Below are 14,325 nucleotides of genomic sequence, written 5' to 3'. Positions count from 1 at the left end.
TTTTTCATTTTTAATGTCTCATTTTATTTAGAATTATCGGCTTAGGATTCAATACATTAATTGGATTTGTTACTGTTTAACTTCACATGTAATGTTCAATAATACCACTGCATTACGTCACATTTATTTTAATATTTAAATATACATTCGCTTCGTATACAATTTTTCCGACGCCTATTATCTTCCACATGCCTTCGTCATCGTAAGTAACATTTGGTATGTGAAATCCGCAGGCGTTTTGATAAACATTGTTACGATTAAAGTATCTGTCAAAAGCAGATTTTGGCGCTACAATCTGACAACTCTCAAGGTCATATAATGGGTTTGCAAAACGAACATAAAAGTCTTCTCCGATATGTAAACTTGGTTTTTCTGGTACAGCCGATATAGTGTCTGAAATCGTAAATTTTTATTTTACGACAAATTTTACTTAAAAAAAAATGTTTATCGCAAAACGGATACAGACTATCTAAAAGCAATTCCTAAATTAAATTGGGTCTAAGTCATAAAAATAAAACATAAAACTTAGTTCGTTACCCGAGTAGTATTTACTATTTCGTCAAATATCCTTAGCAAACCTGGTAGTAATCCTACAGTAAAATAAGTAATAACAAAGATTTTCTGTAAATATTACACACTAGCATGCATTTATTTAAAAAAATAGAGTATTTCAAAATTCAAATAAAAACTTCTTTATGGTAGTTAGTATTAAACAGAATAACTGTTGAAGTATGACTACCTTATCTTTAAATAAATTCCAAATCAACATTTTTAAATAGTTTAATTTAGTGTGTAAAGACAAGTTCAAATACTGGTCTCTGTGACATCTTATAATCATTAAAATATAGACTACGATGATGTATAATTGTTATTGCACAGATTATTTAGCCACACTTGAAGTCGACATCGTGAATGACACAGATTCAATTCCTGTTTTATATTTTTTTTTATTCTATTTCCAAATTTTAATACAAGCGTGTCTCGCATTCCCTAAAGCTTATTGTAATTATATATTTTTGCATATATACAATAAACTTACCAATTATTTCTATAGTTATAATTTGAAACATTTCTGTCCAATCGCCGTCTTCTTTATAAAACACACTCAGCACCCAATTTCCGTGATCATTTTCATCCAACGGTCCGATTATGAAATCATTTGACTTCAACTTATTTTTAAAAACTTCGTTGTTATGACAGTTTTTTTCATAATTAAAATTATTTATAACTTTTTTATTATATATTAAATTTGTTATTACCGCTTTTAGCTGTCCGGAATTATTTAAATAATTGTCATGTTTTTTCCCGCCTTGCGCTTTAATTCCTTGGATGCTATGACTTATATTCAAATTCAATTCTACTTCTTCTCCATTTGGTTTGCTTAAGTAATATGAAGCAAAACTGTCAATAATCGGGGCAGATATTATAATAATATTATTTAATTTGGCGGAAATAAAAAGCGGTGTGAGCTCCGTTTTGGATTTACCTTTAAAACAAACATGTTTTTTTTAATTTATTACTTGTATTAATAAGTATTGTTTGTAATCATGTTACGAAAACATTGATTGGACTGAAACATTACAATAAAATTGAATTTTTGAGCGTAGATAACAGTGTAGCGTAAAAAAACAAATTGAAAAATTTGTTTTTAAGCACGTCTGAATGAATTAAAAATGAATTATCAAATTAATATACTATGTTATTTAGTTTTTTTGTAATAAAATTACTAACAATTTCAAATGTTTGAAAATATGTACCTACTTATTTCCGGCGTATTTATTTTCATCACTGTCACACACGGGTATATGAACGTATGAAAGATAAGGACAGAAAACACAAACACACGCGCATCCATCGCGATGTCTATAGAAAAATGATACCCACTATCACACCTAATATTGGAGCTATATTTTACGTATTCTTCTATCAGTGGTCAAATATTTTAAGTGTACTTTAATATTTCTACTTTAATTTTATAAAACTATTTCATACTTCTTTCTTTATTATGATTATAATAATTTTAATTTTGATAACCACCTGTTTTAGTTTATTGTTATATAATTATGTATCTGTTTTTTTAAAATCCGTTAACTTTTGAAAAGTTTACTCTGTCTTATTATTAATTATGTATATGACTATATGGCAGTACTTATTGGGAAAACAAGTGACGTTCGAAATTATAAGTTAGAATTTTGAAATATTTGAATTAAAAAAAATACTGTTTTTGAATATCATTTGCAATAAATGTAAAGAAAATTAAGGCCACAGTAATAAAACATTCGTTTAGACTTTAGGGTCAAAAATTCTTTAAAAGGGAGATAAATATTCAAAGGAGTTTCTTATGACTAATCAGTTTATCGAATATTGGCCGATAAACTATTGAGTAAATACTTTTTGACAACGAATTCTCTGTTATCAGATATTTTATCTACACTTTGTATATTTTTAAAGAGTTGTTCGTTGTTGGAAGTAAAAAAATATTGCCATAGTTAACGTATTCTTTAACATAATCGTTGTATTTTTAAGACTTGTTTTATGGAAATTCAAAATTATTCTGGAAGTAAATAAATGTTTTGTACAAGGTACAATATATTGTACATTGTACTTGCATACTTAAAAAATATTATGCTGTCGTTTATTAAAGGTAATATAATGGTAAGTCACAGTAGATTATGTTTAATTATTTTTAAAACTACATTTTTATTCAATGTCTAAACTTTTACGGAAACTGAACGGAGGTGGCCGAAAGGAGTTAGTATTTTTTTTTATTGTAGAAAATGTCAAAAAAAGCAATAAAAAAAAACAATAACTATGTAATGTTAAGCTGGTGTTTCAGCCATAGATTCAGCTTAGGGTTTTACTCTTAGAAATCTTTGCTCTTGGAAGCCTTCTTAATATTTTTCTTGCGTTTTTCGAGGTTCGCGTTAGCCAGATGAGAAGTATTTGTAATGTGAAAGACTTGGTTCGCTCTTACTGGCTGTATATATACTATTCTTATATTCTCACTAGTAATGTGATTAAAAAAAATAAACTGTCACCTCTTTGTGTGTATTTATTATATTCTCAAGACTAATTAAATATACAATGATAATGTTCCACTAATCAAATTCTACTTTTATTAATACTTTTAAATTATTTATTAAGATTACTGAAAGGAATAAAAAAAATATGTGTTACAACTATCAATTTCAATGTCTATAATTCTAATACCATGTCACGAAATAATGATAAAAGCCATTTTTTTTTTACATTCCTTTTAAATATAACACAGGAGATTTGTCGTTAAGTTAAAGTGATGTTATAACTAATAGTTACTATATATGTGAGAGGTTATAACTAATAGTTACTATATATGAGAGAGCGAGGGGATATCCTCGCGAAAAGAGGCCAAGACCCTGGTCCCTTAAAATCTTTCGAGTCTGGGCGTTAAGTACCGATGACGATGGACAGGCTTCCATTTTGAAGCAAAGATAGTCTTTACTCAAAATGATACTTGTTTATTGCTAAAAAATTCTTAACATAAATGTCAAGAATTGTATAGCAGAGATTCTACCACTGTGGCTCCTAAGAGCGACCAATGTAGAATGAGTTCAGTACGATAATGCTTGGACTTTTATATGGTAAATTCTGTATTACAATTGTGGGTACTTGAACAAAACTTATCACCTGATGTATTACTTAATATAATATAATATCTATTATAACAGCTGAAATATATATATGTATGTATGTATTTATGTACACATCTTCTAAATGTTCAATTCATTGACTCCAGTCAGGGCGCTATTATCCGAGGTACAGTTTCAGACTTGATTTTTAATGTTCAGCGTTACTTCCAGTAATGTAGGACGTTAAAAAAACATGGCTAACGCCAGTATATATTGTTTGCAAATACATGTTGACATTTTTTTTTTGTAAATGTCTTTACGGCTCTGGATACGAGTCTTTTTGAGCCTTATCGTTACAATATATGTTGACACTTACCTAAATGTTGCCAGTACAAGTACCATGGTTCACTTATAAGTGGTCATAAAAATAGTTGTAAGGATTACAGTATATTATAATTGGTACGTCACGGATGGCAACACTTATACCACTACAGCTTACTTAGTGAAGTGACTGGAACTCTACACCCTGAAGTTTGTTAGTGCAAATCCTGCTGATGTTAACAAATAAACGAAAGGAAGATTTAAATTACAAAATGGAGTGTATAATGAGTGAATCAATAGTCTTGTAAACATTAATGAATCAAACCATATCAAGTTATAAGTAAGATTTTGTTTTCAATAGAAGTTTGAATGTCAGTTATTCTCTTAGACGTTATACAATAATAATAATAATTTACTGGGTTAACTTTGATATAATTAATATCGCTATTTGAAGTTTGGTTCCTAAAATGACGAATTTATATGGATGGAAGGAAAATATTTGAAAATTCCTACTTTTAAATATATTTAGAGAGAGAGTAAATGCGACTATTTCGCTCAACTCTGTAAATGAGCACTCATTACTTGTATGACATAAATTTAATAAAAACGTTCTTTTTATCTGTAAAATATTATATGTGGTATAAATATGGAAGCTAAAATTAAATATTATGTTGTGCGCCTAATTTTATACAAGGTGTTACAGCATTCAGCATTGAGATAAATAAATAACTTTATAAATTAATTTTGACAATATTTAGTGACAAAAGAAATTTGGTTAAGAGTGAATGACTGAACTATAGACAGTGTTATTTCGGGGATATCGTTTTTTGTAGTGAGATAAGAGAATCAAAAAATATATAAACTTACTTACACCGTCACAACCTTCCAAACAATGAAACACAGCGCACATTTAATTCTTTTATCCATATAAATGTATCAAACAATAAGTTATAACAAAATTATTATTATCTATATATAACAGGAATAACAAGTCGTCGGCCATAAAATATATATAAATATAAAGTAAATAAGTCTTTGATTTGAAATCTATACGAACTTATCACATGTTAAGTACGCTCCGCGCGCCCGCGGCCACTCGAGTGTGGTCGCTTTATTATGGTTGGGACAGAATTATGCTGGTGTAATAATAGCAGCGCGGTCCTGGTTACGCTGCACAAGCCGTGTTCACGCTGCTGTCCGCTTGCAGAGGTTTCTTCCTGAAGCTGTTCCTCAAACTGTTCCTGAAAGCGCTGGTTCTTTGGGCCGCCCACTGCCGGTTCCTCTTGGGGCCGACGACAGCGCCGAGGATGATCAGCATAATGCCGACCGACATTATTATTAATAGCGGGAAATTCATGTCTGGAAAGAAATTATCACAGTCATCACAAACGCTTTAGCGAAATAAAACAATTTTTTTTTTTCGTATTTACCTACTACGTTTTTATAATTCTTCTTAAATATACTGCCGACGTTTGAGTTGCGGTTGATTATAAATAAGTAAGTAAAAAAAAAATATTATTTTTTAATTCAGTATATTATTATACTTTTGAAAGAGGAAACCACAGATAATATAATATTTTGACCTCCGACACTAACGAAGTAGTTTTCGTGTACAGTACAAGACGTTAATGCACGTGTTCTTCGTGCTGAACGCGTTTTGATGAAACTTTGCAGCAACATCAGGTTTGAATATAATAATATGAGCTGTAACGTACATCTGAAATTGTTTGTTAGTTCGTGTTTATTATAGTCGCTATATGACAGAGCTTACAAACGTCGGTTGTCACAATATTTTTGTTTTGAGACACTTGGTACATTTTATTAGACTCAAAGAAAGTCCAAAGACAATATATCGCTCAAAAATTATAAAATATATATTAACATACAGAAATAAATAGAATAAGTATGATAATCAGAAAGACGTACTTCGTCTCCGGGTGGGTCTGGGGAGTTGCAAGGTGGATGCACTGGTGCCGACCAGTTCTTCGGCGCCGAGGAGCCTCGCGGCGACCGTCCAGGGGTGACGGTCTATGATGCTGGCATCAGCTACAGTGAGACCGCACCTGCCGCTGGACAGGTCCGACGTGACGGTGTAACGTGGCAGCGACACGTCCGTGAACCCTGGGGATGGGGGAGAGTGAGTGAATGGGGATCGAAGGAAAAGAATGAATCTCAACGACTTCCTGGTCATGATCTGTAGGTTTTATAGTATTTCCTATCAAATATAAACCCAGTATTATTTCAGCTCACACTTCTCGGGAGTGCGATACTCTGCATTTTAACGTATTCTCATCGTAAACGACTTTAATTTGCAAAACTATTTTTTAACCTCGAATTCATGTATCTCTGCTATCAGCCTGTTATATGTGTTCGTGTTTGTTTGTTATGATCTCTACACTAACCGAGGCCATCGATGCGGACGAATCTGCAGTATTCAAGTGGTCGGTAGCCGTGGACTTGAGCCGTCAGCAGCATCGCGCCGCCCTGCATGGACTGGCTCACCAGCATCGGCTCTGGAACCGCACAAACATGTGTAGAGATACGCACACGCGCAACATACAAACACACACATAACTTATATATATATAAATCAATGTATTATATGTTATATATAAAAATATTTTCTGTCACAAATCGTTCTGTCCGTTTTGTCCGCTAAAACTTAAAAAAGATTGACGTTTCGCTTTTAAATTCTTTTGTTTTTCAATGCTAGCCGTGGTAAGACATCGGGCGGGCGGAGACAGTTTGATATGAACAATTTTATTCCTAATATGTACTACTAAGGAGACGCGGTCTGAGGCTTACGAACTTGGCACACAGAATACCTCATTTAATGTTGTGATAAGATCTTTCTATGTGTATAGATTCTGTTAATTAATACGTCTGAAACAGATATTATGTTTTTGATAATCAAATTAATTATAGTGTGAGATATCTTTGTATTTACGAAAATATTATCCTTCCTATACAGATAACGCAAATCGAGTGATTTGTAGCTGATATAGACTATATCAGACCTGCCTGCACACTAACCGTGGATGGCAACATTGAAGGCAGCCGACAGCTCCACCAGGGATCCGCCCTCCTCGATGCCAACGTGGCAGCTCCACGCGCCGGAGTCGCTCGCGGACAGCGCGGCGAACCTTATACCGCACTCTCCGGACGGGAAGCCGCCGCCCTCGTAGCTCGATGAAGCTAAGGATTAATAGCTTCCATAAACCACGCGCAAAGAACATTACAAGCCCATATAGTGACATTTTTCATATATTCTGACATTATACATTTTGGTAATGTGTTGTGACACAAAAAAATTTTCGCGAAATAGTTTAGCCTTGGATTTGAAAACAAAATCGTATTTCGTGCAAAGTCATAATAATTAAATTTGAATTATCTTCAAACTTCAGAAAATTTGGTTGCTGACGGAAATTTTCGAAAATATATATATATGTTTTTAATTTTAAATGCTCACTCTGATCTGCGTTGTAGATGGTTCCATTACTCGCTCTGAAGTAACAGTAGCGGAGGGCGGCGGGAGACGAACAGTGGAAGCCCGCGCTTTCACCAGACACGGCGGACACGTCCCCTGACGGAGTGACAGACGGCGCTGGATGGAAGGGGTTCACGATTAGAAGGAGATTCTATTAGGAACGATCGGCACGACGCTAATGTTTACGGATTACTACGCATTATATATAAAGCATATCTTTAAAGCTCCGCACTCCCGACGGTCCGGCTGTTGCAAGCTATCGAACCGCTGGGAATGTGGAGTTCAGAACAATGAACATTAGCGTCATTTTAATATATTTCACAATAAAAAGGAAATTCCTTAAATAAGAAACGGTGGGTAGTTGAAAGAAGCAACTCGTTGCATCAATGTTAGGGGACCTCTATATCGATCGTCAATGAACAACAGAACACCCTGTATATTCCATTACGATTTCCGCTTTTTGATTTTGCTCTCTAACAAACGATAAGGCTGTATATTTATAATATAATAACAATTTAATCATCTTGAATATTCCTCGTTATGGTGAAGATTTGTGCCTTGAATCAAATAGATTAGTCGAGGGTTACGAATACTAACTTCTCACGATACCCGCAACGACCTCAGGGTCCCTCATGTTCCAGGGAGAGAGCATCTTCAGGAAGCCGTAGTGATTACCGTCTTCTGTCTCCAGGACACACCTCCAGAACCCGAGCTCACGAACTATGGGCTCCGTTATTTGGAAGCCGCACTCGTGTGTGTAGAGACCGTCGTTAAAGCTGGATATTAAACGTTTGCTCTTATAACAAGCTGTTATTGTTACTTCGATAAAGTAAATACATTTTCCAAACTAAGGATAGCCTTCATCATGACATCAGCTGTGAGTGAATCTTAGGTCGACGTTTTTAGCTTTTCAAAGATCAGTCGGAACGAATAGTCGGACAAAGTTTTTACAAAATTATGTTTTGGTGTGCAAGACCATGTGGATTTATTAATATTCAGTTGTATGATACTCAGACACTATACACTTATCTATTATTTCAGATTCCCAACAGACAACATGCATTAGGCGATCAACATATGACATTAAATATTGATTACCTGGATCCGCTTCCGTGGAAGCTGTATCTCCCTTGACCGACGCCTTCCGAAGCCAGGAGGATCTCTCCCATCGGGTTGCGGAACTTACAAGACTTGAATGGCACCCGACTCGTGGCCTTACACGTCATGAAGACAACCGGCTTGTCGTAGGACACGCTAGTGATGGCGGGCGTGTCGTGCGCTGACATTGGTATATTGGAATAAAAAAAATCAGAAAAATCTGACAAGTCTCAGTATTTAAAGCTGATTTAATTTGGTCAGAGAATTCTCGCTCGTTTCGATTCGTGAGATCAAAGAAACAGATCATAAATGTAACACAAAGACTATCTTAACTTAACTTGTTGATCCAGAAAAGAAAATTAATACTATATATTTATGACATCGCCTTAACGCCGTTACTGATACGAATTTAAATACTCACATCTTTCTACAACTCTGACGGTAAGCTCATAGTTCTGTGTGAACACCCCGCCGGGCGCGCCGACAGTCATTTTCCACAGCCCGTCATGTTCCATAGTAACTCTGTCTATAACAGCTCTGCATCTTCCAAAACCATCGTACGCTACTCTTCCACTAGGACTTTCTAATTTGCAGTAAACCGCTGATTCAGGACCGAGAGTGGTGTTCAATGCATTGCCTCTAGACCACGTCAGCGGGTCCAATTTGCTGGCAGAGTCATCTGCGAATAGAAAATACTTGAATAAGGGCTTCGGACTTTTAGTTAGCATAGACTTTGTTTTTCATAGCATTAACCTTTGACGTGTAGAATAACTCGAGCACGGAAAGATATTTTATTCCCGTACTGAATCTCCCACGTGCCAGAATCGGCGGCTGTAACTTCTCTAACCAAAAAACCACATACATCCAGAAAACGCTGGTCTATCTCAAAATTCCGAGGGCCATTGGGTCCAACAAGTCTGCAAGTACCAGAATTAGGAATAGAATTCTTCAATCGAATGTAGAAATCGTTCCCTTCAGCTAAAGTCACTTCATCTATAGAAGCATCAACGCTTTCTGCAAGGTCAAACAAAAAACATTCAAATCAAACCTTATGACGTCACATGAAAATAAAATTAATGACTTAGGTATCAAAGTATTTCACATACAGATTGTACTATCTTTACGTGACCAGATACCAGATAGGCGCAAGCCATTATCAACGATTTCGGATTAATAAAATACTAACCTTCAACATGTACTGCAAATGGCAACCTTCTTTCTATTTGTGTGGAAAACCTGGAACCTTCGGAAATTAACAACCAATCTCCGATAGCATCCTCGTTGTTCACGGAAATCCTGATAGCACACGCCGCGTTCGAGTCACTGATTACCTCAATTATATCCGAATCATTGAGTTCCTCTAAATTAATTCTCTCACCAGATGGTCTCACTAAAACACACCTCTCGCTCGTCACGAACGAGAACTCGGGTATCGTGATGATGTGGTTCGTCCCGAGCGTCGTGGTAATGTTTCGTGCTGTCAGGTTTTCGATTTCGACTTGGTCTACTTCCGTGGTAGTCGGAGGCTCTGTTGTGACTGGAATGGAATAAAGTGTGCAATACTAAATTCATTTTCTGGTACACTAACCAAAAAAAATCTTAAATTGTAGAAATGTTTAAAGATTTTAAGGAAGTTTTGGTTAAAAAATTAATATCAAAATATATAGGACAGAAACTATGCATGTTTCGTTTAATTGAATTGATTTTCCGTTAGTCGTACCTAGCGGGTGTACGGAGACGTTGTAGGATTGTGTATCCTCGTTTCCAGATTTCGATGACATATGAAGGGTCCATATTCCGTTGTCATTCTGTGTCAATTGTTTTATCAGCACCCTGCATCTAATGACGTCATCTTCAGGCAGCAACTCGTATTTGTCGCTAGATCCATCTACTGGTTTCAGTTCTACTAATTCATCTGTGGGTGTTTTCAAGAAGCACTTTTCGGCTTCATGATCAAAATTTAGTACACCCGCTATAAAGCTGCCTCCTTCTGGTTGCGTTACAATAGATGGCGTTCCTGTGCAATATACGGAACCTAAAACAGACATTATCATTCGAATCATATTAAAACTTTGGCACAAGGAATAGAAAAACTCGAAACTCTGCGTATGTAGTTACATGGAAAAATTATGGTAAGGTTACTTTACACATTAAAAATTAAACGTAGACATGTATTGATAGTTTATATATATATATTGCAAATGAAATGCAACTCAAACAGTAAGATTACTAGCCACTAGCCAGCACTAGAGTCTAGAGTTCGTTGTTCCTGTTTGTAGTCGTTTGAAATGTGTGATCAAAGATTTTTTATGTAAATGTATTTATACAATTATTATATATATATATATATATAATGTTTATTTTTTTAAAATAGTATCTTTTATTGCATGAAAAAACTTAATAATCTTAACCAAATTATACTTTGCTTGTTTGTAATGTGATAGGAGTATTGAAACTTTTCCAAGTCATTGAAAAAATTATCCGTAATATTAGTTTTAGGTTTAAACATATTTTCGAAATCACAAAATGATTTGCTCGTAGTAATAGGAAGTAGTGGAATATAAGATATTTTTACAGTACATATATTATTCGTTATATTATTGTTACAGCTTTGTAATTTTCAATAAAATTGTTGATGCCTCTATTCAGTAATACTTATACAACTTATATATAATGACATTCAAATACATATTTATAGTACCAATAATTATAATAACATAATTATATATTTCGTAACAGATAAATTTTATCATGTTTATCTTTGTATAACGTACAAACAGAAATATAATTACATTTAAAACATAAAATTATAAGTAATCTGAAATTTTTTGCTTGTCCTTGAATAGAATTTATTAGCAGCTGAAGACTAATATAGTAAAATTGAACTATTTGTATACTCTGTGAATGTTATGTCATTGAAATGACATTTATTTTTTTTTTTTGAATCTAAAGTCGGCAAAGGTTTTACAAATACAGCCCTAAGTATTCTACAATACATTGGAAATAAACAAAAATAAGAATATATTATAATACAATAAGAAGGATCAATCGAAGAGATATGTAGGGCTATTCTATTTATTTAGCGCTAATAGTTTATCATTCATAAATCTCCACACATTATAGTGTTGACGTAAGTTATTGAGTGTAGACGTGAAACGATTCGTGTGTAGTGACGACCGATATTTGGACTATGCATACTGACTTTTGAATCTTGTAAATAAGTACATTAATTCTTATCTTATAAATAAATAAATTAATTTTTATTTTTATTTACTTTTTTAAATTCTTTTGTTATTTCTATTATATTTTTAGTAAACATTTTGCAGTTTTTTTTATAAAGGTTTTGTTTTTTTATTTATTAATTCTGTTATAGAAAATTAGTCATTGGAGATAGGGCATGCCTGAACATTATTATTATTTCTTTATATAGAATGTTTTAAATGCAAATTATTAAATTTATTAATATAATAAATGAAGTAAAACCCTGAACATATCTCATACAATCAATTATATATATATATATATATATATATATATATATATATATATATATAATATTCGTGTATACCAATGTACTAGAATGAATCATAATTAATTCCTTTCGTATACTTTGCATGTTTTTATTGTTATGTTAAATACAATAACTTTAATATTAGTTTTTATAAATCAAATTTAAATATCCTTATTCCGTATTATAGTATTTGATGTATGACTGTATGATTTGATTATAGTATTTGATATCTTACACTATAAGACATCAAATAAAAACACAATCTTATTTTTCGCGACTATCGAAACATCCTATATCTCGATAGGTAAATATTAAATAGCATTGGAAACGACATCGCCACATCTTATCAGGATTGCGACGTAAATAAAGAATTCTATAAATTATGTAAAAAATATATGCTTAGTAGAATAAACACGTAACTAATTGCGATAGTTAGGTAGTACATACCTACATTATTTACACTGTACAGGTACAAATGTAACGTTTTGCTAAACAAACATAACACAATGTATTTGAATATAGAACATAATATTCATGTAGTAATTTAATTCTAAGTTCAAAATTAATATCTGGCGCTAATTAGCGTCCAATCATAAATAGAGGAAAATTGCAAACAGGTGAGAATATTCCGATTTAGCGCTGTCTAGTAAAATAATATTTATGTTATATATAAGAATTTAAATTTAAGAGACACGCTTTATTAAGGCGTTAAGAGCACACAGACAAAAATTCCAAGTGACTTCTGTAAACATATTGTGACTTTGTCTCCGAGTCACGTTATCAATTCAAAACACGTTATGGTAAATGTTATGGTATTGACGTGCCCAAGGGCAAAACATACACGCTAACCGCTTATAGACATTACTAACGTATCCACGTTCCTTTATTTAAAAACACATAAGTAAATAAAAATATATCTCCGTCTAAACGAAGACAAATCCGACCTTGCAAAGAAGAATAATTAATGCGTAATAATTAAAATTAATAACAGAAACTCACTAAAAACATAACAACCAATCACGTTAGTCCAACACTTAATCTAATAGTTAATGTTGCGGTGACAGAAAATATATAAAATATTCTGCAAAAGAAAACAAACCTGTTAACAAGATGGCGGCCACGACAGCGCTAAGCGACCTCATGTTGACGGCTCTGTGCTCGAACTGCGCTCACGCTTATACCGACGATTGCTGTTTGTAAATGATATCAACCCTTATAACTTTGTAATTAATACAATCGATCTTTAATCCGTTCTGAATTCCTTATCTAATCAATATGTGATATTATTTCGTTCTAGACCGCTTCAGGACACGTCTTTAAGGTTAATGGCTTCTGCGACAAAAACAAACATTACCAGTTTGGACTTAATGAAGCACAAGTATAGTTAACAGCTAATTATACCAATATTATATTAATATTCGCTTCATACATATAAAAAAAAAATCGATTTTATTACCTTTATGTCATTCGTTTGTTTAAATAAAAAATATCGTCTATGTTAGTCACTTAACACAATTTTTTATCAAATAAAACACGTCCCTACAAACCGCGCCGTTATAAAGTCTATCTTATTCTAATGAAAATGTGAATATTTCCAGTATTTATCTTACTTCCATTGAATCTTGAGATATACTCGTCACGTGCTTTACAAACTTTCATGAATAATCATTACTATATTTAGAAACAAAAAATATTTATATCAGATTGGGCGCTACGCTATTTCTGCTATATTTATCCTTATACAATATCCATATTATTTTTCCTAACAATGTTGCCAAGTATTGAATCATTATGTTCTGTCCATCTTTAAAACCACATTAAATTACTTTATCCATTTAATTAATATAATCGTTTTAATTGAAATAGTAATTTTGTGTTAAAAATGCCCTTTTTTAAGTCTATTTTACCGGTAACGTAATGAATAAAAATTTTCTAATCTTTTGTTAAAACGTTATCAAGCACTTTTATTCTCATGTACGTATCTTCAAAATCAACTTTTTCGATTCAGAATCTATAAATAAAATGGCATCTTACATTTCACGTTTCCTTTCAAATTACGTAACAGATTAAAAACAAAACAATATATTCTAAGAGTATTTATTAAATTGAAAACTATGTCAATATTAAGCAATATCGGCATTGAGACACTAGTTTTAATAAGTTTTGTTTTTTTTAGGTCTTGCTTAAAACCTGACTTATTTGGTGCGAATAAATAACGGAGGACCTCACAGGAAAACAATAGGCTGACAATAATTTGAAAAACGACGTTTTTATATATATATAATACTATTATTTTTAAT

At 32.9% G+C, this 14,325-nt stretch overlaps 2 protein-coding genes across 3 annotated transcripts; both read right to left on the bottom strand.

Moving 5' to 3' along the window:
* Nucleotides 1-102: 102 nt before the first annotated feature.
* LOC116773915 (uncharacterized) lies at nt 103-1,869 on the bottom strand. 2 transcript variants are annotated; one of them, XM_032666494.2, is made up of 4 exons: nt 1,762-1,869; nt 1,260-1,486; nt 1,040-1,169; nt 103-393 (listed from the first exon to the last, which is right to left on the bottom strand). In XM_032666494.2, the coding sequence occupies exons 1-4, from the start codon at nt 1,853-1,855 to the stop codon at nt 113-115; spliced, it is 732 nt and encodes a 243-aa protein (XP_032522385.2). In that variant the 5' UTR covers nt 1,856-1,869; the 3' UTR covers nt 103-112. The 2 variants fall into 2 exon arrangements, with proteins under 2 accessions (XP_032522385.2, XP_032522383.2); XM_032666492.2 differs by having other exon boundaries at nt 1,040-1,486.
* Nucleotides 1,870-4,834: 2,965 nt separating this feature from the next.
* LOC116773918 (uncharacterized) lies at nt 4,835-13,599 on the bottom strand. The gene is made up of 13 exons (XM_061523829.1): nt 13,482-13,599; nt 13,125-13,357; nt 10,235-10,549; nt 9,701-10,051; nt 9,268-9,528; nt 8,936-9,193; nt 8,515-8,695; nt 8,014-8,192; nt 7,399-7,533; nt 6,963-7,124; nt 6,332-6,442; nt 5,856-6,050; nt 4,835-5,288 (listed from the first exon to the last, which is right to left on the bottom strand). The coding sequence occupies exons 2-13, from the start codon at nt 13,165-13,167 to the stop codon at nt 5,095-5,097; spliced, it is 2,385 nt and encodes a 794-aa protein (XP_061379813.1). The 5' UTR covers nt 13,168-13,357; nt 13,482-13,599; the 3' UTR covers nt 4,835-5,094.
* Nucleotides 13,600-14,325: the final 726 nt, after the last annotated feature.

This window comes from Danaus plexippus, chromosome 20, assembly GCF_018135715.1.
Source record: "Danaus plexippus chromosome 20, MEX_DaPlex, whole genome shotgun sequence".
Taxonomy (NCBI): Eukaryota; Metazoa; Arthropoda; class Insecta; order Lepidoptera; family Nymphalidae; genus Danaus; species Danaus plexippus.
The sequence above is the reverse complement of the archived record's forward strand: the minus strand, read 5'-3'. Positions and strand labels throughout refer to the sequence as shown.